Here is a 23,548-nt window from a genome sequence, read left to right as displayed (position 1 = left end):
AGAAAGCTTGGCGAACAACACAAGGTATAGATCGTGGCAGGATCGACGGGTATAGATAAGTGCGATGCTGCAGCAGCTTCCAAGGTCCCATTATCCAAAGCAATTAATCAATGGTTTTGCTTCCCGTGCGCCCTCCCAAACCGTACCCAAGGAATGTCGCGAGATGGACGATAAGGAGTGACATGGTATGTGCGCGACGCCTGGCGGACACGGCTGACGCTACACCGTCTCCGAGTGTTGTCCTGATTGATCTGAGCGCGAAATCAGCAAAAGTAATGACCATCGAGAGAGAGAAGAGCGCACTTTGTGTCTCAACATGATAAGCTTAGCCATACAAGCCGGTGGTCCCGTCTCACGGAACGGAGTGCCTAGCGAACGGGGTCGGCGCATCGTCCAGAAGACGAGCTTGACAACTCACGAGAAGACACAAGAGCGAGACCGGCTTCATGAATGTCGAGCAACTCATCTCCAGCCGTGATAGAATCCCGTACTGATGGAAAGAGGAGACAACAGACGAAAAGGGCGCCGAGGAGCGACAACAAGAAGATGACAAGCATTCTCGATTGACCAGGTGAAGCTCAAGGAAAGGCGAAGGATCCGTGGACAGAATTCGCGTTTATTGGGGTCAGTCGGACGTGGCCTTCATCACGGACGTGGTGAAAGCCAGAAACGACCAGCCGAGTGTAGACCGCGACGTGACAGTGACACATCTAGTTGGGCTAAGCGCATCCCATAAAGGGGACCTCTTTTGTCACGCGTTTATTACGTAATAATAAAAGATGTTTCACAACAAACGTCAATACTCGCCACAGTCAGTGCGCACTGCACGCTCGGCCACAACCACAACTACGACTGCACACCTCCTTCACGTCCATGGATCCGCTTTCCTTGGACGTTGTACATGCAGCTCAAGACTGTCTTGCTAAATGGGAAAATGGCGGGAGCGCCTCTTGGTTCGTGTCCGGTGTATCATCTATGAATTTACCCTCACGTCTCCGCCACAGCCGTAAAATCCTAATGGAGCCTCATTCGAACCCGCTTGATCCCAGTTGCAACGACGTGCTGACAACTGTGTACCATACGCTTCTTGCCTCCACTCTCTCGAGTTGGTCACCGAAGCACACGCTCACGACTGATTCATTCATTGTGTTTGTTCAGTCGGTCCTTGACCATGTCCCGTCATCTTCCATTTCTGCCGTCAAATCTTCTAATACGGTAATTTTTGGTGAAATTCTTGTCGACATCGTTTGGACAATCGATGCCGAACTGGAGGAGATACTTGCCGACACCAAGGCCGCTACTAACGCAGAGCAGGGGAGCGCTGGCTTGACCGCGAAGGACAAAGAAGATATTGCGGCTACAGTGGCGAAGGTGCTACGATCAAAGCAGAATGCTGAGGCAGACAAGGCCACGCTAGCAACGATAGTTAGACGACTACTTGTGAGTGGCGTCATGCAGCGTGTTCTGGCAGCACTCAGACGATATGCCTGTAGACTCTTGGTGTCCTTGATACAGATGTCTGCAGAGAGAGACTTGATATATCCCTCATCGCTAACGCTGGTCTTATCACCGACAAGAATGCTTTCGAGAGGAAGGAGATCCGCACGAGAACTGGTCTCTTGTATGTCTATTTACTTATGTTCTGGATGGAGTCTCGGCTCACCAGAGGCGGAAAACAGTTACAAGCAGAACAAGTTCAATCTTCTCAGGGAGCAATCTGAAGGTTACAGCAAGCTCACTACAGAGCTCACGAGCTGCTTAGGGCCGCCAAACTCTTCTGCTACGGGATACCCGGTAGAAAGTCTTACTTCAATCGAGGCACGCGCCCGTCCTGCATGGGAACGCGTCGTAGGCCTCATTGGCTACTTCGACCTCGATCCCAACCGCGCGTTGGATATAATTCTTGATATCTTCTCGACCCACCTTGCCACTCATCACACGTTTTTCGTGTCGTTTCTTTCATTCTCGCCTTGGTCAGTGCGCCGCAAGGAACATCGCTCAGGCAAGGAAGATGCCATGGCTGTTGGTCCGGATGGCAATCAATACCGGGGAAAGTCGTTGGATGAAGTCCTATTCGCGGCTGAGGCTTCATCAAACCCTTGGACCGCCGAGCCACCACGATTTTCATCTGAAGGAAGTCATACGAGAGTCTTGGCTCAAGTGCTGGGATTTAAGTTCAGCCATTATCAGGTGAGAGACTAAATGTAGAATACCACTGCTGTTCCACTTATACCGAAACAGTCGCCAGAAGTTTCTGAGATCACGCCGCACAGCCTGTTCTTGATGACTGCAATTCTTGTTCGAGAAGGCTTTATCACATTGGAAGATGTCTATGCTCATGTATGTCCATTCATGGAATGCTGTTCGATCTTATCGCTCACTCGGGATTCCAGATATCGCCCACAGACGAGGACATGGATAATTGGAGAAAGGAGTACTTAGCAACTGTCGATGCAAGAATTTCGGGCGCAAAGATTAGCCAGCTAGCGATGGCTGCACCCCTGGAATCAGGCACTCAGTCCTCCAAGTCCCGCCCAGCGGTGTCTTCAGAGCCAAAGAGAACCAGCGAGACGAAAGAAGTGCCAAACCAAAAGCTTGGGCTTCTGAATGCATTGCTGTCCGTCGGGGCTCTCAGACCCGCAGTCGCCATCCTGTCGAAGTTTCCATGGCTGGTCGACGCATTCCCTGAGGTTGCCGACTTGATGCTCCGCATCTTGAAGCTTTCTCTGTCTGCGTTGTATGACTCCACTCAACCGACAAAGGAGCGGAATGCTAGTTTCACACAGCCGCGGGCTCGCTTTGGTCCCACCGGTGTAGTTGCCGCTCCTGAGCGAAAACCACATCTTACTCTTTGCGCTCCTACACCTCCAAGCACAATCAACATCGACTTTGTATTCTTCTTTCCAGACTGGTCACAACGTGTGCCCATCTGCTCAACGTTGGATGACTTGGTTGACGTTATCGAACCTCTCATGCATTTCATTGGACTGCACATATCTCGGGACAATTCCTTCTTCACGAAATTCCTACGTCTTGGCCGAACGCATTTACAGCAGACGGTAGATCGCTTTCCTGACTTATTGACCAGGTTTGCTGATCATACTTGCAGGTGGTTCTTGACCCAGACACAAGGAAGCCTACTAGTTCAACTGACCTCGAGCACCCTATTCGTTTGTTCTGGTTTAAAATTCTGCGGCTGTACCTGCTTCCAGCCCTTCCGCTCATCCGTGGAAATGCCGTTTGCACGGTAGAAGTGTGGAATATCATGAGACTATACGACACCACCCTCCGTTGGCAGTTGTACGGTGAATGGAAGTCGAGCACCTACAAGTCGCATCCCGAACTACGACTACGCCGGGTTCAAACTGACCGCGAATCAAAGGGAATATTGCGTCGCGTTTCAAAGAATACGATGGATACTCTTTCGGGGGCAGTGGCGAAGTTAGCTCACTCCAATCCGTGCATCTTCTTTGCAAACGCCGTCAACCAGATCATGGCTTACAGCAACATGGCTGAAGTGGTCATTCAGGCACTGAACTACGTGACCATCATGGGTTTCGATGTCCTTGTGTACATCGTCTTGGAGGCCCTAGCCAACCCTCACAAAGATCGGTTCAAGATTGACGGCGTGAACACGTCCGACTGGCTTCAGAGTGAGTGAACAAATAGTTATGGCCACTTGCCCTTAGTTAGCTTATCACCAATTCGTAGACCTGGCTTCGTTCACTGGTATGCTGTTCCGTCGCTATAGTGCCGATCTGAACCCGCTCCTCAAGTACATTGTGCACCAACTCCACGGTGGCCAGACGACGGAAATCGTAGTGCTACGGGAGCTGATCTCGAAGATGGCTGGCATTGAACCCTTACCCGGTATGACGGATTCGCAGATCACGGCGATGGCAGGTGGCCCCGTGCTCCGTATTGAAGCGGTTGCATCGCGTAATCGGGGGGCTCGCCTCGACCCGAGTGATGCTGGATTGAAGGGACCACAAAGACTTGGGAGAGCATTACTAGAGTCGTCGTTGGCGCAGCCATTACTCATCCAAGTCGCTCAGCAAAGACAATCGTGCGTTTTCCAAGCACCGAATGCCCACCTGAAATCGCTGGCCAACTTGTATGACACTGTGAGCGGCATGTCCAATGACGGGTTGTGAATGCACCTCTCACTGATTTCTTTCTCAGACGCACGGGGTGCTACTCCAATACATCGAGCTGCTCACTTCCCCGGCAGTAGTTCCTCCCCAAGATTACGCTCAGCGTATATTACCTTCTCTCACCGACCTCAGTGAGAAATACGGTATATGCGCTCCGATATGCATGCAAATGGTTCGGCCGGTGCTGAGTGGGGCTCTATTGGTGTGCATTGCTATATTTGAGGACATCGCAAAGATACTGATCGCAGTGGTCGGTAGTCTGCTGCCCTGGAGATGCAAGAACGAGAGCGGGTAGCGAGCGAGGAAGCTGAGAAGCGTCTCAAGGCTGCTCTCACTGCAAAGCGAGAACCTAATGCTTCGACTTCTCGCGTCGCTTCCCCTGGCATGGGCGATAATTCTACGGCCACGGAATCTCATACAGATGCCAGAGCCAGCGTGGCGGAGACACATGCGGCGGACGTATCGATGGAGTCACCATCAGAAGGTCAGGGCAACTCTACTCCTCATACGACAGAGGTAGGATATATCCACACACCCAAATAATTGCACGAATTGCTGACAGGTAATTTTTGCAGTCACCTTGGTTACCAGAGCTGTATCCTTATTTCGACGTGGTCAAGAAGATCGCTCCTGGAAATGCCGCTGAAATAATGGGGTACTATCATCTATTTTTCTTATGTGTTTGGTACTAATTAACTGCCTGCTCTCAGGCCTGGTTTCTACCTTACTTTCTGGCAGCTTTCAACCTACGACCTTACTCCTCCGGCTGCAAGATACGACGAAGAATGTGCCGCGCTGCGCGCCCTGAGTCGACAAGAGGATGCTAGATATAACGCAGCGGATCGCTCGTCCGACAGGGCAAAACGACTAACGGCGGCTAACCATAGGGACAGGCGTAACCGATACAATACTTATGTCAATCTGCTGGGTCAAGAGTTGAAAGAGCAAACTGCCGCCCGTGTATTCACAATCAAGCGTCTCGCTCGTGAAAAGCAGCATTGGTTCTCACACAGTGTGTACACATTACTTGTGTATGCAAGCTATTGACATCGTATCAGATCCCAAGGCAGCTGTTCTTGCAGCATCATTCATAGAACACTGTCTCCAACCCCGTTGTCTTTTGTCTCCAATGGATGCGGATTTTTGTGCCCAGTTCATCAAAGTAATCCACTCACAAGGTACACCTGGCTTCTCCACTCTCATGTGTTATGACAAGGTTAGTTCTACGGTTCCCGTGTCGCGGAGCAACATTGACACGCTCCTCAGATATTGGGAGACCATGTGAAAGTCGTTATTTTCTCGTGTAGTGAATACGAGGCTAAGAATTATGGTATGATGATTGTCTCTTATTAAAAATGGTACACTGATTGCTTTGCAGGGCGCTTCCTACTAGGAATTCTGACAGATGTAGCCAAATGGTACCTAGATGAACAAGCGTTTCTTCAAGAGAATCGTACAAAGACTGGCGGCAAAACAACGTATCTTCCTGGGCTTCAGCGGCGCTGGACTGCCAAGAGTGCACTCACGATCGAGGATATTATTCCTTGGCTCGACTACAAGCAGATAGTACGCAAATGGCATAGAAAGCTATTAAAGGCGAGTAGTGTGTTTACCATAATGCAATTCGAAAATTAACATGGTTCGACCTAGTGTCTCCTGGATTGCATAGAAACTGCTGAATTCATGCATGTGTATAATGCTATCGTTGTTCTAAAGGAGATTCTGCCGGCCTTCCCTGTAGCGACGGTGAACGAATATGCTGGGAGTAGCTTGAATATGGCCATGGAGCGTTTGTTGGACAAGGAGGATCGTGGTGATATCAAGATTTTTGGTCGGGCGTGAGTGACCATTGTTTCGAATCTTCGTAGGTGGCTCGCAGTAACTGATGACCTCTTGTCAGATATCTTGCTAGCCTCAAGAAAAGAGAAGCTAGTTGGATGGCGCCAAAAACTAAAGTTGGCGATACGTATCTTCTGTTCTATTGTGCGCTAACCGTTTTTCTAGGCCGCTCCTGCAGGCACGGCCTCTAGGCCAGCAACGAATGGTGCCGACAAAGCTCGTACTGCCACTCCGCCTGTCAACCCTGTTCCTGGAGGTCTTGCTGCCGAAGTTCGCCGGCCGTCCAGTGCTTTACCAGCCTCTACGCCGTCTGCACCTCGGGCCCAGCTAGCGGGAATCAATGGCACCCCACATACGGTTGGCGATCGACCGGGTTCGACAATCTCATCTACCAAGCTAGCGATGGAAAGGTAGTAATTCCATGTCTATATTAAAGCAATCGCTGACGATTCTGGACTTCGCAGTGTGCCGAGACCTGACGTTGTGAAGAGGGTTAGAACTGATTCGAGACCCCCGGAAGCCAGTCAAACCGCTAGTCATGTGAAAGCGACCACGAATGGAGAACCGATGGATGTTGACCATCCAATTCCGCGTGTGGACGAGAACGCGATAAACACCTCCTTACCCGCACGTCCATCTCGCGTAGTCTCTACGAACGTTCAATCTGCACAATATGACAACACTGTTCCTACTCCCGCCAAAGATCTTCCTCGACCACCAGAAGCACCTGTCGCCTCCATATCAGACGAGGTTGATGGTGGCCGGACACTCGCAGGTCACATCCCTAGACCTCTCCAAGTCACTGCTGCGTCTGAGCAGAAGGTTCCTCGTGTGGATTCCCCACAGACCATGCCTCCTCCGTCCATCCCGAGCCAGACATTGTCCGCACAAGAACTAAGGGAGACCGCTAAGCAGAGTCGCTCGCTGTCGGAGAAGAACGAAGAGAAGCAGCCTCAGCCATCGACGGAGACTCGCAGTCAGGCGGCGCCTGCTGTACCATCACCATCTTCCCGCCGTCGATCACCGTCACCCTCAAGTCGGCCAGGGACTAGGAACGCTAGTGCAGAAAGTCGGGCGAGTGGTGGCCGTCGTTCAAATCGCGGTGACGGAGATCGTTCGGAGGAAAAGCGCTCAGAGCGTGAAGCTCGTCAAGACACCCGTGACCTATCACGCCGCGAGAGTGCCAGCCATCCTCGTGGCGAAGGAAACACAAGAAGAACACGCGATCCTGACAGAGACAAGGAAATCGAGCGGGATAGGGACAGAGGTCGGGACAGGCACGGGGACAGAGAGAGAGGACGAGACAGGGATCGTGACAGAGATCGTGACAGAGACAAGGACCGGGACAGAGATCGTGACAGGGATAGAGACCGCGACAGGGACCGGGACAGGGATCGCGACCGTGAACGCGACAGAGATAGAGACCGTCACCGTCGAGATGAAAAAGATCGCGACCGGGACAGGAAGGAGAGAGACGCAGCAACTCGTGGATCTTCCGCTGCAACAACCACTCCAGCTCCTACTGATGACCGCGGTCTTCCTACGAGACCTGATCCTTCTCGCCACCGTCCGGCCACCCAGCATAGTGACGATGCTTTGGGTAAGCGGAGGAGGCTCACCGACGACGACGTGAGTGTTTGTCTCTCTAATGCCACGCAAGTGCTAAACTCTGCTACAGAGTGACCGCAACTCGAAGCGATCGTCTCGTAAAGAGAGCCATCATGAAGACAGGAGCCGCCGTTCCTCAGACAAAGACGGTCATGACCGGCCTCGCGAATCTGACCGTCGAAGAAAGGAGCGGGAGGCGACCGAGTCCGACAACAGAAGCCTTGCAGTGGATACCAAGGTATGTCCACTCAATTTGTACTTGCTAGTAGAACACTCAGACGTGGGTTAAACGCTCAGTTCGGCGACAAACGGATTCCGGACGGTCCTTCATCAGCGAAGTCGCTACCCCCAAGTACTCCATCTGCTCCTCGAGCGATGGCCTCGGGCGATGGCTCTCGCAATCTGAAGCCTGACCCATCAGCGCCACGTGACAGAGACTGGAAAGTTACCCCGATCGGTCCTTCTGCGAGTTTGGGCAGCGTTTCTAGTTCACAGGACGTAGGTATATCGGGTGGGAGCTTGCGCTCCCGTATAGGTGCCAAGGAACCCCCTCCACTTCCACAAGCCCCATCGAGCTATCGGTCTGAGGCTGCAGCTGATCGGAAGTCTGACCTCCCGAACAGAGATGATGAACGGGACGGTAGTAGAAAGCGAACGCTGTCCGGTGCGTCAGATTCTCAACTGCTATGGACCCGATGCAGAAAACTGACTACGGCTCTGTCAGAGCGCGAGAAAGAGGCCGGTGATGCCGCACCTGGTACCAGCGAGTCCGCCGGACCGCCAAAGCGTCCCCGTATCAATCGCAATCGTTACCCGTCTATTCACGGTGTTGTGAAGAACTTGCTGCCCCTCGAACAACAGGCGGACAAGAGTCGTACTAGTCGAAATCCTTAATCCTCATTCACCATCTATCCTTCTGGCATCGTCTTGCATGTTGTAGCATAATTTCTAGTCACTGGTGTGTATCGATCCATCCGTCAATGCTCAAAAGCTCGCCTCTCGCCGGTTCGACAATTAATTGCTCGATTCTGATCCAGATAAGTTACAATGCAATGTTGAATTGTGTGCTACAGTGTGGTGCGGGTGAAACCAATGTGAGGTGAAGCAGTGCGAGTTGAATCGATGCAAGTAGGATCGAGATGGGAGGCCGTCACCGTCCTTTAATCAGAGTAAGAAACTCTTCACGCGTTTTCTGCTGGGTTCTGAAGCACCCGAGCATGCATGAAGTAACGGTCATCGAGCCTGGTTTCTGCACACCGCGCATTGTCATGCACAAATGGCTGCAGTTATCTTAGTAAACTGGTAAATAGAATACAACGCAGGAGTGACTCACGTAGCCTCCATTACAACAGCAACTCCTCGTGGTTTAATAGCTTCTTGCACCGCAAGTGCAATCTGTTTCGTCAAACGCTCTTGTACTTGCAAGCGACGGCTAAATGTCTCAGCAATACGGGCAAGCTTCGACAAGCCGAGTACGAGGTTGTTCGGAATGTATGCTATTGCAACCTGATCGTTCGAACAGCAATCAGATGCAAAACTGCCAACTCCTTCAACATCAGGCCACGTACTTTACCCATGAATGGGACTAAATGATGCTCGCACAGGCTGGAGATGTCGATGTCACGCACTATCACCATCTCGTCGTGGTCCTCCGCGAAGATAGCGTCGTTGATGATGTCTGTTCACATATATCACAATTTACCCGCATCGAGATCACGTAGAGTTTGCAGCACCTGCAAGACGTTCCTCGTAACCTCGAGTCATCCACATGAGCGCTTGCGCATAACGTTCTGGTGTTCTAGCGAGGCCTTCCCTGTTTGGATCCTCACCGATACAGTCCAAAATAGTTCGAACGGCAGCAGCGAGTTTCTGCTCCCGTTCGACCCGCTGGGCGGGTGTAGCATTCAAGCGATACAGCGTTGACTTCGCTGTAGGAGTTTGTCAGAACGACAACAACTATAAGAACATATTCCGATATCTCACCGGGCCATCCTAAGCCGTTGGGATCGGGCAAAGGACTGCCTGATTCGAAGGAGGACGATGGTATATTTGGGGTAGAAACACCAGAAGAGGGTCGGAAGCCATATCCTTCGCGCACATGAGGGTTAAGACGACCTGGGCTCGAAGTATGGTCGTGCTCGCCATTACCACCTGGTGTTGAAGGTTCGTCCCCGGCATGCGGATCAATGCCGTCACTAACATGTTCATTTGCCTGCAGCTTTCGTAAACTTTGCGAGACGAGGGCTGCATGGGTGACGTCGCTGGGCGGGAGGGACATGATGGGTGCTGCGAAAGATGTGCAGCGCTCAAAGCCAGCGTGGGTCCGGAGTGAGCATTTGAGCAGAATTTTCTGCTTTCGCAGGACTGGAGTGCAAAGATCACGGGCACGTGGCTAGCAAGTGAACGGCGGCTCGGAAAGGAAAATGCAAGGGCCGGACGCGCACCTCCTTGATCAGGACATTCGAAAGGGATTGCAATTTGCTCCATGTCGGTATCTCTCTTATTGTTTCCTTCTCCTCAACTCCTCAGCGTAGTCTTATCCGTGATCGTGTCCGAGAATTTGTGCACCTGATTTCATTCCAAGTGCTCTCTCGGTACGCGTTTCCCATAAAGTGTGTTTGCCCATGGGCGTAATGGTAACAATGAAGACAACCCGGATCTCATCTTATGGAAGGGGGACAAAACAAAAAGCGTGCTTGACGTGTATGACTCCCGCAGCAGCTCTTATACAGACCATGCGGGGTTCAATCCCACCCCATCTTGCTGGAGCATGAATCGTTTGGATTCACTGCAATCTCTCCTACGGGGATACCTTCACTCTTTTCCTGCATGCACTACCAGCCACGGTCCATCGGAGTCTGATGGAAAGCGTTCCCTCCGGCCGACACGGGAAGATGTCCAGCCAGAAGATCTCACAATATACGACGTTTGGCTATCTTCGCGAGGTGGTCCTGATCATCTTTCACCTGGAGCTCGTCGTCCCCTTACTAGAACCAATCTTGCACTCGCATGTAAAATCGTTCGAATGTGTGCCTGGGATTTATTAGTGGAACTGCTGGCCCTCCAACCCTGGAGATGTATCCTCATGCTTATGTTGGACCTTACGCGCGGCGTTTTCCCTGCGTTCAGAGGGTATTCCCAAGCGCTTTTGATTGATGAAGTATGTTTTCGTTCGATTCTACGATTGATTGATTTTTATTAGAAGGGTATTAGATTCAGCACGCAATCTCGTCGGGAAATTTCACTGGATCACGACTTTCGTGGCTTCTCTTTACTGAACTCGTCAGATTGGGAATGGAGAGCTGCATAGATTCGTTCGCGTGAGCGCAAACAAAAATAGCCGTGTTCGATTTTAATTCTGAATAGATCTCGTCAGGTCATCAAATGAGGATATAGTCCATAATTCCACACGCTTTCTGATAGAATTTAGACTCATGGAGAAGCGAATGCATCTGGACGTCCCGACTCTTGCCGACCCACTTATTCGTGACCTGCTGCATGAATCGGAGCTCTTTGTCCGATCGTTCAATGGCATGTCGAGCTTCGGATTGTTCTCCGTACTTGACCTTACCCGCATCGTGAGCCTGGCATCGGAGCTTGTATCTCATGTGCTGGTTTTGTCGTCTCTAGCATCTGGCAGTATCCACATTTTCGCCCTTCTGCTGCCAATTATATCTTCGTTACTGCCTTTGATTTCCGCTTGGTTCGGGCGCAGTCGAACATATATGGACGATCTCACTAGCCCTCTGGAAGCTCGTACATCGGCGAAACAGGAGAAAATGCGTCTTTTGGCCCACAGCGACCCATACCGTCCAGAAATTTTACTCTTCGGGCTTGGGCCGTGGATATTACGCTCTTGGGCTCGCGCACGGAAGCTGATGCTAGGATTAGAACGGCAACAGTCAACGACTGGACCACAACTATCCTCAGTGTTTCTATCCCAGATAAATGTATCTGGTTTGCTTGCTACCATACAAAATGTATCCTGCCGTCAGTTTTTTCGATCCACAGCTAATTACTTATCCCTCTCAGATCCCTTTAATATTGGCTCTCCAATACTCCTCAACGTCATTAGGCTCCTTTACCCTATATCGCAGCTCCATACAATCTCTATTTCTGACTGCCTCAAGCCTACTACAGTCCATTCGGCTGACGTATCAAGGCATTTTCCTCATGGGTGCTTTTTGCGCCGCTATGGAGATCGAACCGCGCTTATGCCCCAAGACGGAGGCGATTACTTACAGACGGTCGAGAAGCGGCATGAGGCTCGAAGCAAAGTAGGTTTACTCCCGCCGCAAACCTCATCATCTGATGACGCACGAGACAGGGATTTATCCTTCACATATCCGGGTTGTAGAGAGCCGACTCTGAGGAATATTAATCTCACTGTCGACGCCGGGGAGACACTGGCGATTGTTGGCTTCAATGGGTCTGGTGAGTTTCTATGCTGTATTCACCACCCGCCATACTGATTTAGGACTTCCAAGGTAAATCAACCCTTGCCAATATTCTGCTGCGTATCTTGGAATTTGATAGCGGCAGTCTATTCGTCAACGGTGCCGATATTCGCAAGTATCGTCCGGAGGACTATCACACGCACGTCACCGCTGTATTTCAAGGTTTCTCCAAGTTCAGCGCAACGGCGAAAGAAAATATTGGCGTTGGCCGCATCGAGGATATGAATAGCTCTGCCGCAATCGATTCGGCGATCCGTTTGGCCGGAGCACGAGAGATCGTATATTCCTTGCCCCAAGGCCTAAGGACCAAATTAGACACGGCTGGCCACGACCCTTCTGGGTTTACTGACATGACTTCTGCTCACGCCCATCACGGCTTATCCGGCGGCGAGGTAGTTTTGCAAGTTAATTTTTTCAGCTGAAATACTAATTTTTCCTCTAGTGGCAAAGAATAGCGATTTCCAGAGCATTCATGAGAGCGCATCGACCCGAGGTCGAGCTTCTCCTCCTTGATGAACCGGTAGGACCTGTGCGCAGTTGTTGCTCCGAATGGCGATCTCACCGAGACTGCAGACTTCGTCACTCGATGCGCACGCACAAAATTGGATCTTTGAAAGTATCGAGAAGATCTCATGCTTGCCGAATGGTGAACGCACGAAGACTGTGATATTTATAACCCACCGTCTCTCCACGGCACGTCGCGCGGACAAAATTGCCATGATGGAGAACGGGGTGAGTGTACAACAGGGAGCTTCGCTGACCCTACCGCGATTCTGACGTTCTACTTAAGACTGTATCTGAATTCGGGACCCATCAGGAGCTCCTGAAGCGGGATGGTACATACGCGGCACTATATCGTGCTTCCACCTGATGGAGGAAGCAACAACTTCAACTGTCGTCGTCGCGTAGAATTGCTTAAAAGTGGGCTGTGATCCCTGAGTCGGTCGGTCTAGTCGTCCAGAACTGTCGTGGCATATTACACATTATTGAATACTAACTGCGTTTATAATGGTCAATGTACATCAACAGTCCGTCTTGCAGAGATGCGTCTATCCTGTTAGAGTCTGCTCCGGAAGACATAGGCAGCCTTGCCAGATCGTCTGGAGTCCCGAAGGCTGCGACCAGTAGCCCGAAGTCTTTCACTCCTTGGATCACAGAAGGGACCTGAGCCTACCAATTTCCAATCAGTTTGCGAACAGTCCTGATGTATCTGGCCAGACGCACTAGCAGTTTTGCATCTAATAGAACACCAAGCAGATTGTTCAACTTCGAGAAGTCGACAGCAGAGTCAAGACTCGAAAGCCGATAGTCATGCGAATCGTCCAAGCTGAGCGCAGCGGCACTTGGTGGTGCATTGCTTCGCTCACCACATTCCGATGCGAGGAATACGGGATCTACAAATTTCAGTTACATATATCATACTGTAACGTGGACACTGCCACTTACAATTGGGCTGCTTCCAGTTGAGAGCCGCGCATACGTCCGGCGCGAAGGAAGTAAAGACCACAGGGCTGCGGGATGCTCGTCCCTCGAGTGTTGTTGATGTATCGTAAATGGTCCGCAACACAGCGTTCACAACATCATTCAACTCCAGCTGGTGGCGTAGATGGAGGCGATCTCTGACCCGCGCCGAGGGATAAGCAACCTCAAGACAAATACCGATGGATGAGGGAATGATCTGAGGATACGAAAATGAGCTGGTACATGGTAGGCCTGTCCATCGCCGTGAGCTACACTCACCTTTACCAGATCTGCCAGAGAGACCATTGAATTGCTTGCCAGACTGTGCCATCCAGCAGCCGAAAGTGAAATGTCCTCCAAGGAATGCAATTCTCTCCCCAGGCCCTGCGACAATGTTTGAAACTGTGCCAAAGTCACGTCCGCGACGCCCAATTCGTATCCGGGTTCAGGCAGCAGCCAATCAGCGAAAACCACTGGGCAGAAGTCTCGTGTAACTTGTACAGTAACGTATACGTAGTAGCCGTTAAGGGATGAATGGGTTAACGAATGCCCCCCCAATACAGCGACAGACGGATTTGACGGCGATGTATGGGCAGAGTTTATTGGTCGCCCTGGTTGGGTATGCCGCGACGACAGTACCCTAGACGTAGGCGCTGGAACAGGCATAGACAGTGACTTCCAGTAAGTCTCTACGGAGCCGCCAATTTCTAATGTGACCCCGCTGAACGGAGTGATGATGTTTACCTCAAATGAAATCTACAACAAAATGTTAGTCCAAAATTAATGCGATCAATTGAGGCAGAGATTACCTCTCCGATGACGTGAAGGCGAGAGTCTAAAATGGGTAAAACGAACTGTTGGTTGTTCTGTATATTCTGGAACATATCTGGAAGAGCAGTCGCGCGACCGATAGTTTTGGTGCCGAAGTTCGGATACAGTGAGAACTCCAATGCGAGCGAATCAACCGAAGGAACTTGGAACGTGAAGACAATCCTGGTCTCTCGTATTGGCAACGCGACGCTATACGGCGCAGATGTTACAACTGGTGTGGCAGTCATTACCAATTTCAACAGCGGCGATGAGTGGAGGTACCGATCGTCGAATTGTGAATCTGCAAGAGGATGACGCAGACGGATAGCCGAAGAGATGTCTCCAGAGGATTCTCCATATTGTGAGGATAGATGTCCGATAGAGACTTGAATCAACGATGTTTTGTCCAGATAGTTGTGACCGTAGACTCGATAGGGCATCATGGGAGGAGGCAGATACAACGAAGGGATGATGTCTACATCTGATTCAGTCCCCGTGGATCTTTGAGTGTCGGTCAGAGGAGACTTGTGGGCGAGCGGAAGCCTTCTTGGAGACATTTTGGCTGAAGCTTCCAGTAAGAGTGTGACACACGTTCGATGACCGTACCAAGCGGCATAATAAACAGCCGAATTCCCAACCTCATCGGTCAAATGTACGCGACTGCCGATTTCCAGCAGCACCTGAAGAGCGGCTTCCCGGCCAAAACGAGCCGCGTGAAATAGAGGAGTCCATTCGTTGTACTTGTCAGAAATATCCCAACCTTCTTGGAGCGCAAGTAATCGGCAGATATCTGCGTGACCTTCTTGGGCGGCAAGATGGATGGGATATTCTCCATTCGTGTTTGCGATGCTCGGTGCACCATGTTGGAGTAAAAGTATGACAACATCGAGGTGTCCGGCGTGCGCTGCCAGGGATAGTGGCATAAGATTACTGCTCACTTGTCCTTCCTGTACCGAGACCTTCCCTTCCTCGAGTAATACGCGGACGCAATCCACGGAGCCCTTCAAAACGGCGTAGACAAGAGGCGTGCAGTTGTCCATGTCGACGACGTCCGGGGGTAGTCCGACCTCGATGAGTCTTCGACAAATTGCGGAGCGCCCATTCATGGCAGCATAATGCAGTGCAGAGCGACCATATACATCGATCTTATTCCGCTGTACCCCACTTGCCAAGCAAAGATCAACCAAACGAGGAGCGCCCACTATAGCTGCCTCGTGTAGACAAGTTCGGCCATTGATATCGTCAACGAAGGTGTAATCGAACGGATTAGCAGTAGAGGCCAATATAAGGTCTGCCAGTTCAGGAGGTGCGTCGATGACCGCTTTCCATAGAATGCGAGTGACGTGCATTTTAGCCTCTCCAAGTTGCCCGAGCGAGTCAGAGTACCGGACAATGTCCTGTACAGCTGCCCTATCCTCTTCAGTGATTGCTTTCCTGAGATTACTCTCAAGGTCATGGAATGGACCCATCTGGACGCTCCTGTCAATCCCCAGTTGTTTACTAAGAAGAACGTCGTCCGCATGCGACCCCTCGTGCTTCAGACCAATGGATAAATCTGTCAGATCAAGGAGACATGCCGCAACTGTGTCAGACAATTCGGAGATGAGCTGGAAGTGTGCATGATGTAAGTGCATCCACAAACGACACGCGCAATACGTACCTGTCTATTAAAGACTGGTTGGACTTCAATCTGTCGAGAGAGATAGAGCTCTTTCGTTGTCGACTTGGAGCGCTTATCCCATTTCTTGAGGATCTTCCGGAAACCCGTCGCATTGATCTCAATGAATTGCTAGAGACATCAAGTATGTATAAGCGTAAACGCAAGCAGTTGCTTTCGTATACCTGCAATTTCCCCAGATCCCGCTCCAGAAGGCGGAAGCCCTCCTCGACAGCACTCCACTCGACGTGATTCTTTGTGGCGTCGTCGACAGAGTCGGGGAGTACACGCATCGCCGCAGCTCTCCGCTTGGACAGTAACGTTTCAAGTCGCAGCTTGAGTTCGGCCTCCTTCTCCAAGTAGAAGGCATTGATCTAGTTGCCAATATGAGATTACGGCTCGCATGGATGGTCAGACGATCTTACCTTCTCTAGCTCGCGTTCAAGTTTAAAGAAGAAGGCGGCCTTGTGGGCTTGGAAACCTGGTCCTCGATCGTCGTCTTGCCCCAACGCAGCTAGAATAGAAGGATCCTCCGAGACATCTCCCGTGACTACTGCGGGGCTCTGAGAACTAGGCGTCCTAGAAGTAAAGATGTCTCCGGGACGAATGCCTTGAGCTAACGCTGCTGCCTCGGACGCGGGGCGGTTGGCTGCAAGAGAAGATATGATCTTCTTCAGGGACTTATAGTCCAAGTAGTACGCAGACCATCCGGGGACCTGCTCAGCTTGAATCTGCTTGCCAAACTAAAAGGTACGATAGTTGAGTGCACGCCAGGACAGTAGCGAGAAATCAGGATAAAAACCTTCATATTCGGAAACCTTCAGGAGGTGGCTGTCAGAACGGAGTGGTACACTGCTTCGGAGCCGTATATGAGAAGTACTGATTGGAAGAACTAAATAATCGCGGGAGTCGCAGGCCCCCCCATTGCCAAAGTCTGGTGCAGAACACATTGTGCTATTAGTACTACCATTACTACACCCACGTGCCATTACAATCTTGCTTCGCGATAATCTACCCGATCGGATTCTATGAACGTGCGTACAATCAACGCGCTCAGATCAGTATCTTTCTGAGCTGCCACACCTGCGTGGGTAACAATGTTACAGGACATTTTCTATGTGTCTCGACATACTCGAACGCGCAGCGGTAGCAGAACACATAGCCTGAGGGCAACGCAGTAGCGTTCGATATGCCTTCGCGGCAGAGTGGGCATGAGCCGTAGCCTGTGTGGTCCAACGCAATCCCCTGCGGATGAGGCGGACACATCCGTGGCGGCGGCACCGCTGGTCCTAGCGGTGACGAAGACAGCGTTCGCGCTGGTGAAGAGGGCGAATACCACCATTCCAAGAACTTGATGAAAAATATGGCGGTAGGCAGGAGAACGCTCAGAGAGTCGAGCATCAGCCGTGGTGATGACAATAGTAGCCGTCGTAGACCCGCCAACAGCCCGCGTGACCTACTCACGGGTGACTGTGGCTTCAGTGTCCGCTGTGCAGCATGCTTTAATGTACGTCAGCGGAATTTCAACTTTGATGAATAGAACAAACCAAATCATCCATTCCAACGCGGCGAATGTCCACCCCGATCCATGAAAGCCATGGTCGATAGAATGGAGTTTGGTTACACAGATATGCGATATTGCATACCAGGAGCCATACTTCCAAGCTTGTATTAAGCCAAGGATACACTGTCTTGTATATCCTCCGTAGTCGACCCGCAAAAGTCTGCCGAACGTGTGAGAGATGGGTCCCTCTAATGATTAATATACCCACTTCTTGAGTCAACGCTCGGAGCTGTCTACTTGCTAGACTTTCTTCGATTACCTCAGACTGAACACCACCGCCTAGCTCTTCAAAGTAGTCTTGAGCTTTCGTACGCAGGTACGGAAATCCAATCTGTTACTGGCCCTAAGTACATCCAACGGAGGGTGATTACACAGACGCACGAGAAAGAACAAGGACCTCCATATGTCCTGATTTCGCAGGCTTTCTTCAGATGGGACGCCTGGAACTGCAGTTCGCGCACGTTCTGTCTCAAACAGAGGTCTTCTCCGTCGCTTCAGGCCGTAGAAATTCTCCGCAAAAGAAGCACCTACACAGATGAAACTCCGCATATAAATGAACAAGCCAGTAGTTCTCACCATGTTTGCGAAGGTAATGCCGCTCTACGAGGAACATGAGGATAGCATAGAACTCCTCATGCCGATTCACTACCTTTAAGAGGTGGCGTGGGTATCGTTGGGCGAAGACCTTAGGTACGGGTTCATCTATGACAGGACAGTTTCCACTCGCTTCCTAACTTACCGATAAGACATACTTCAGAGCGGGTTGCAGCAGATCCCTCAGCTGTTCTTGGGCAACGAGCTCAAAGAGGGTGGGCTTCAGGGGATCTCCCCCGACATCGTTGAAGAATTCCATCCCTCAGTCCAGAGATTAGTTTAGTAGAGAAGACTAGCACAGAGGACAGACATAAGACGTTGTGGAGAGGAGTCGCGTCAATTCAGAAGGCTACTCACGCGAAGCGATCACGGGATCACCTTTGCATGTGCGGACACGTATGAGTTTCTCCCGGTCCGTCTTTCTCAAATACTCATGCGCCGTAGCCGTTTGAACATCAATATTAAGACTTGCTGCAGCGTTGCTGCACTAGGACACAACGCAGGACTCTCATCATATCTTACTGCCAAGAAAAGGTCACCCCGCCTGCATCGCCACTTTCGGACCACTTCCATGTGATCTCGTCTTCCGAGCCCCCGCGTAAAGTAATCATTACCATCCGCCCCGAAACAGCTGGGTGGGCCACCTCGATGTCCACTGATGATGTTTTCAACCAAACGACGGGACACAAGATCATACCGGTAAGCAGGACTTACCTTCAACTACACCTACCCACTGGAAGTACCTTTGGACGAAACCAGCCACAAGCTCGCTCCGTATCGGAGGCGGATTGCCGTCGCTTGCATCATGGGATACAGGACGGATGATCGGCAGCTTCAATTGTTCCAAGCCAGAGTCGAAAAGGGCCAGCACGACGTCAGAACTAAAAAGAGTTTCAGGGTGACTCACTAGTGCCACAAAAAATACTGACGAGTCCGATGATAAAGTCGTAGCCGCTGCTAGAGCATGCGAAACTAAAGAGAGGTACGATGACACGCTGAACTGATGTTTGCGCGTTATTCCTGCACACGAGAATATACGAACGTACATACGTGGCCTCAGAGTTGTTCAACAAGAAATATGCAGAGAGTTCATGGAGAACAAGAAGGGAAGTGGCGCTGTCAATTGTGGTCTTAGGATGGTAGAATGCCCCATTGTACGTGTGTAACATTGACAGGAGAAGAGCGAGGTGCGCAGGGCTACGCGGATAGCTGCGCACGAATAAGCTTACTACGCCGAGAAGCAAAACAGTACCGACTGGATGTTGACTCGCGAGGCAGAGTTGCAGACGCGACCATCGGAGCCGTGAGTAGCTAGCCAGTCATCGAGTGACTCTTTCAATGATGAAAAAAGCTTCTTCTTGGACGTTGACAGTAAAATTGCCTTGGCTGAAGGATTCTCGGTAGTGTGCGAGAGCACAAGATGAATAGGTGCCGTAGGATGGTAAGGGCCCTGTATGAGTAGCGTACGGAACGGAGGAAGTGTGGGGCCCGATGGCGGAAACAACGATGCCATGTCAGTGTCGAACGTCAGCGCGTCAGCCAGAATACCATAATTCAGCTGTAGCCGGGGCGGGGAGGTGGAGAGAACTTGCTACAGCTTTAGAGCGCTAATCTCGAGATTCGTGTCGATCGCTACTGAACTCTTGGTCTTCACCATCACCACTGGCATGCATCCCTTCGCCTCATACGTCTTGCGCAGCTACTACCATGCCACAGGTTGGAATGAAGACAATCTCTATGCCAACCTAACACGGTCTTCTAATGGTCGGTCAAATCTCCTGAGTGCGAAGAATCAACTAACTGGCTGTGCGTCTAGCTATTCTCGATTTCTCGGTACCCCGGGGCCTGCATTTCTCCATTTCCAAGTCCCCCAATCCTTTATTCAAGACAACGTATTCTATGAATGCTCTTCCATCACTTAACGGCTCTGTGGGGTACATATTTACTTCATGCGATCTCGACGTGAAGGGCTCTGGAGACGTGCGCTTCAAAGAGTTAGTCGACCGTTTCAAGGTTTATGATCAGCCACGGAGACCGGAAGGGAAGGAAGAAGAATGGCTTGCAGGAGAGCGGGTCGATACCCGTGGTGAGTGCGTGCTATCTCCCATGTCGCACACCCAAATATGCTATGAACCTCCTTGCAGACTACCTGCTTTACGGCCGTTACTACATCCCCACCGGCAGACTTGATGCGCTCTACTCAACGAGGCTATCCCCAACTATCCAAGCTATGGTAGCCGCTATATCTGACCCACGCTCGAGTTTGGTGTCAGAGCGGACTCGCTCAGTGCATGCGAGCAACATCATGTTCAGCGTGCAACACGATACCGGGAAGTGGTGCACGGAATATACATGGAGCGCCGAAGATGGAATGTGGGGTGTCCGGTGCTTGCATAACTTCGGGAAGCTGGGAAGCTCTGCCGAGCCGACAGAGGAAAGCATCAAGTCGCCATCAGAGCTCAAGCGGATAGACGAGGAAGATGCTATGGAGGGGGGCCTGAAGGGTCGGATATCGGCTGGCGCTGAGTTCTACTTCAGCGCGAAGGAGAAGAGCGCTGGCGGTGAGTCGTGGCAATTTCCATGGGTCTCAGATTTCTAACATGTGTTACAGTGTCTACTGGTATACGATTTACTACCCTCCCAGACGCTACTCCTCCATCATTCCAGCTTCCCTCATCTTCATCTGCCTTGTCATGTCCCTCGCGGTGTCCTCCATCACAACCTCCCACCACCATCACCGCGCTCTTCAATCCCATGCTCGGCCATATATCTGGCGCGTACGCAGCGCGTGTATCGCCGGACCTGTCAGTTAGCTCTCGGTTCGACTTCAATGTCTACAGCTACGAAAGCGAGTGGACCGTCGGTGCAGAATGGTGGACTCGTCGCAAATTTACTCCGGTAAATTCATCCGCCGTCCCTGCAGACTCTACGGCCCCTCGACAACCGGCTTCGTTTGAACACAGTGGTGACGTGCAGGGAGTAGTGAAAGCACGCGCTTCCACTACAACGGTGAGTATGGATTTGTGTCCTCTCCGGCGTTCATTGACTCTGCTGGGTAGGATGTGTCGTTGATGTGGGAGGGACGGCTGCGAAACATTCTGGTCAGCTTGGGCATAGTCTCCAATCTTTCCAGCCGTTCGAAACCTATCAAGGCAATTGGACTTGAACTCTCGTACTTCAGTTCCGGTTAGTTTTTACAGGTCCACATTCGATCAGAAATTTTGCTGGTAAGTGCGCGCCATGTATCGTCTGCATGCGCACACTGTAACTCCATGTTCCCAGTAACGTAGCCTGGTAATAGTACACTGTAACTCGACAGATACCCCCCAATATTAGGAGACTGTATATAGCCCGAGCAATGAGAAATGTGAGCCTAGGTCAGGCGGGTATCTAATATATACAAGCGGAAGCACTTGACGGGTGTCCAATGGATAGCAAAGAAGACTAAGCAGACTGCGACAGACATCATAGACAGCAAGTACATTGTTGGCGTTTATAGGCGCGGTTGCAACGGGGATGAAGATCAACTTGAATCCTTCGCCACGGTCACCGCAGGTGCTTCCCGTCTGATACCGGCCGCATTCAGCGTCCTGGCGAGCCTGGAGATCGCATCGACCGTGATAACAGGTCTGGCAGCGTGCACAGTGCGAGCATGCGCTGTGGCGGTCCCCGGGCCCGTCGGCGGTGTGGAGTGCGTGCGCGCATGATGCGAGATGTTCGCTGAGAACGGCCGCTCCCGGTCAGGATCCGAATGATGACCGGAAAAGCCAGACGCAGGCGCGGTATACGGCTGGCGGTGACCGAGGCGTCCTAGCGTGCGCGAGCGGTTGTGCGTGTGATAGGAGGCATCAGGCGAGAGATGATTGGAAGACTGGCTGGGTGCGGATGGCAATGGCACATGCATTGACGCTGCAAGCCCACGCTCCGTGGAACGGCTCTTCGTAGAGGAGGCTTCCACGGGAGCCGACTTCGCGCCCGGCGCATGTATTGACTGTGCCAGTCCACTTTCGAACGGTGGCTCCACCACTATTGGCTCAGGACGCGGAACACTTAACACGGGCTCAGCTCGAGGGGGTTGTTTTGAGGATACCGAATGGGTAAATGGCTTGGGAGGGAGCGAGGGATGTATTGGAAGTTTTCCTGCCGCCTTAGGCGGGGACAAGCTCTCCAATGTCGTCTGCCGCGTGGACAAACCGGGCGAGTCCGTCGTTGCTACAGTTGACGATACATCTGTCTTGGCGTCGTCTTCCACCTTGGAGGCAAGGTCCTCCAGGGATTCGGAGGTAGCCTCGCCACCCTTTCCAACATGACTGTCTTCCGCTTGTTTCTCCTGTACGATAGAAGAAGCTGTCATAACATGGGGAACAGCTTCCCTTGTTTCTTCAGACGTCTTGAAATCATGTTCTCTCGACACGGACATATCGGGCAGAACAACAACATCTTCCGGATCGTGTGACATCACAATAACCGGAGTCCCTAGATCCAAACTTGGAAGGGGCTTAAGCGTATCCTCCAATATTGGAGAGATGACACTTTCTCTCCTGGATCCATTGGATCGATTGGATGCGAGACCCCAGTCGGGAAGATCGGGAAGACTGTCATCCTCGTCACTCGCCCAGTCGATGTGACTGCCTGGGGTGGAAGGACGGTCCATTGCGCCTGCACGAACACGTTCCACCAAAGCATCGATGTCGTTCTTGATGTTGAACGTGGGTGTCGAGGGGGGAGGCATCAGGTGAGGGGGGGGGTCTTTGGCAACTAGTGCAGGTCTCTCAGCACAGAGCTGGCTATAGCTCGATTGGGTAGATAGAGACTGCTTTGAAGGAGCCGCAGTAGGTCCTCCTTTGTTCCGGGTATATGACCGCTTTCGCCGGCCTATTGAAGGATTGCTCGACGCTGCGGAAGTCTGGGCGGATGTGGATGTATCTGCACTAGCGATGGAAGCCTTCCTGGATGGTTTATGCTCTGACGGTTTTCTTGTTGGTGGCTTTGACTGACCTGGCTTGGTTGATGGTGCACTAGGCGTAGGGGCTGGAGGTGCGGCAGCTTTAGGCGCATCCGTTGGCGGCAGCTTCTCCTTGGTCTGATCGGCACTCGGTTTGTTTGGGGCTTCGTCGACAAGCGTGGAAGGCTCTCCTCTGCCTCCGCCATTGCCGCCGCGGCGTCCACCACGCCGGCCTCTCCCTCCATGACCACTGCCTCTACCCTTGCTGAGTCCTCGAAATGCTGCCCCAGGATCGCCGTGTCTACCCCAATTGGCGCGAGCAGAACCGGTGCCAGTAGACGGTACCGAAGGGGAGGCGGGGGAGGCCATTGAGCGGTGTGTTAAGGTCCAATAAAATACTTATGGTCTTTCTGCATTTCGTGAGTCCAGCATAGGTGTTGCAAATTGATCAGACGCACG

General features: G+C 51.6%; 9 protein-coding genes across 9 annotated transcripts; 3 read left to right on the top strand and 6 right to left on the bottom strand.

Annotated features, from left to right (window-relative positions):
- Nucleotides 1-107: 107 nt before the first annotated feature.
- On the bottom strand, nucleotides 108-557 carry SCP_0207900 (hypothetical protein; the record flags this gene model as incomplete). The annotated part of the gene is made up of 3 exons (XM_027754702.1): nucleotides 108-251; nucleotides 304-368; nucleotides 419-557. 3 exons carry the CDS (start codon nucleotides 555-557, stop codon nucleotides 108-110), a joined length of 348 nt encoding a protein of 115 aa, XP_027610503.1.
- Nucleotides 558-873: 316 nt separating this feature from the next.
- Nucleotides 874-8,495, top strand: SCP_0207890 (predicted protein; the record flags this gene model as incomplete). Its single annotated transcript, XM_027754701.1, has 22 exons — nucleotides 874-953; nucleotides 1,005-1,440; nucleotides 1,494-1,621; nucleotides 1,680-2,190; nucleotides 2,242-2,340; nucleotides 2,394-3,059; nucleotides 3,110-3,653; nucleotides 3,712-4,124; nucleotides 4,183-4,356; nucleotides 4,413-4,670; nucleotides 4,730-4,809; nucleotides 4,865-5,166; nucleotides 5,213-5,370; nucleotides 5,421-5,484; nucleotides 5,533-5,750; nucleotides 5,805-5,992; nucleotides 6,055-6,109; nucleotides 6,159-6,403; nucleotides 6,458-7,622; nucleotides 7,672-7,839; nucleotides 7,899-8,265; nucleotides 8,326-8,495. The coding sequence occupies 22 exons, from the start codon at nucleotides 874-876 to the stop codon at nucleotides 8,493-8,495; spliced, it is 6,489 nt and encodes a 2,162-aa protein (XP_027610502.1).
- A 256-nt stretch (nucleotides 8,496-8,751) lies between these two features.
- On the bottom strand, nucleotides 8,752-10,088 carry SCP_0207880 (GTP cyclohydrolase 1; the record flags this gene model as incomplete). Its single annotated transcript, XM_027754700.1, has 6 exons — nucleotides 8,752-8,881; nucleotides 8,935-9,107; nucleotides 9,170-9,279; nucleotides 9,335-9,529; nucleotides 9,585-9,965; nucleotides 10,046-10,088. 6 exons carry the CDS (start codon nucleotides 10,086-10,088, stop codon nucleotides 8,752-8,754), a joined length of 1,032 nt encoding a protein of 343 aa, XP_027610501.1.
- Nucleotides 10,089-10,686: 598 nt separating this feature from the next.
- On the top strand, nucleotides 10,687-12,929 carry SCP_0207870 (predicted protein; the record flags this gene model as incomplete). Its single annotated transcript, XM_027754699.1, has 9 exons — nucleotides 10,687-10,761; nucleotides 10,815-10,921; nucleotides 10,978-11,581; nucleotides 11,634-11,878; nucleotides 11,929-12,035; nucleotides 12,089-12,450; nucleotides 12,501-12,578; nucleotides 12,632-12,790; nucleotides 12,849-12,929. 9 exons carry the CDS (start codon nucleotides 10,687-10,689, stop codon nucleotides 12,927-12,929), a joined length of 1,818 nt encoding a protein of 605 aa, XP_027610500.1.
- Nucleotides 12,930-13,051: 122 nt separating this feature from the next.
- On the bottom strand, nucleotides 13,052-16,794 carry SCP_0207860 (Ankyrin repeat protein nuc-2; the record flags this gene model as incomplete). The annotated part of the gene is made up of 9 exons (XM_027754698.1): nucleotides 13,052-13,228; nucleotides 13,283-13,452; nucleotides 13,505-13,736; nucleotides 13,799-14,275; nucleotides 14,329-15,936; nucleotides 15,990-16,118; nucleotides 16,172-16,360; nucleotides 16,412-16,729; nucleotides 16,789-16,794. The coding sequence occupies 9 exons, from the start codon at nucleotides 16,792-16,794 to the stop codon at nucleotides 13,052-13,054; spliced, it is 3,306 nt and encodes a 1,101-aa protein (XP_027610499.1).
- A 245-nt stretch (nucleotides 16,795-17,039) lies between these two features.
- SCP_0207850 (Peroxisome assembly protein) lies at nucleotides 17,040-18,403 on the bottom strand (the record flags this gene model as incomplete). Its single annotated transcript, XM_027754697.1, has 6 exons — nucleotides 17,040-17,486; nucleotides 17,534-17,710; nucleotides 17,759-17,881; nucleotides 17,932-18,077; nucleotides 18,127-18,235; nucleotides 18,290-18,403. The coding sequence occupies 6 exons, from the start codon at nucleotides 18,401-18,403 to the stop codon at nucleotides 17,040-17,042; spliced, it is 1,116 nt and encodes a 371-aa protein (XP_027610498.1).
- Nucleotides 18,404-18,662: 259 nt separating this feature from the next.
- On the bottom strand, nucleotides 18,663-19,657 carry SCP_0207840 (hypothetical protein; the record flags this gene model as incomplete). The annotated part of the gene is made up of 5 exons (XM_027754696.1): nucleotides 18,663-18,799; nucleotides 18,859-19,025; nucleotides 19,074-19,139; nucleotides 19,195-19,353; nucleotides 19,401-19,657. 5 exons carry the CDS (start codon nucleotides 19,655-19,657, stop codon nucleotides 18,663-18,665), a joined length of 786 nt encoding a protein of 261 aa, XP_027610497.1.
- Nucleotides 19,658-19,811: 154 nt separating this feature from the next.
- SCP_0207830 (Mitochondrial distribution and morphology protein) lies at nucleotides 19,812-21,335 on the top strand (the record flags this gene model as incomplete). The annotated part of the gene is made up of 5 exons (XM_027754695.1): nucleotides 19,812-19,908; nucleotides 19,961-20,230; nucleotides 20,289-20,705; nucleotides 20,756-21,153; nucleotides 21,204-21,335. 5 exons carry the CDS (start codon nucleotides 19,812-19,814, stop codon nucleotides 21,333-21,335), a joined length of 1,314 nt encoding a protein of 437 aa, XP_027610496.1.
- Nucleotides 21,336-21,667: 332 nt separating this feature from the next.
- SCP_0207820 (hypothetical protein) lies at nucleotides 21,668-23,458 on the bottom strand (the record flags this gene model as incomplete). The annotated part of the gene is made up of 1 exon (XM_027754694.1): nucleotides 21,668-23,458. One exon carries the CDS (start codon nucleotides 23,456-23,458, stop codon nucleotides 21,668-21,670), a length of 1,791 nt encoding a protein of 596 aa, XP_027610495.1.
- Nucleotides 23,459-23,548: the final 90 nt, after the last annotated feature.

The sequence above is a fragment of the Sparassis crispa genome, assembly GCF_003851025.1.
Source record: "Sparassis crispa DNA, contig_000001F, whole genome shotgun sequence".
Lineage (NCBI taxonomy): Eukaryota > Fungi > Basidiomycota > Agaricomycetes > Polyporales > Sparassidaceae > Sparassis > Sparassis crispa.
Note: the sequence above shows the minus strand (reverse complement) of the source record. Positions and strands in the feature narration are given on the sequence as shown.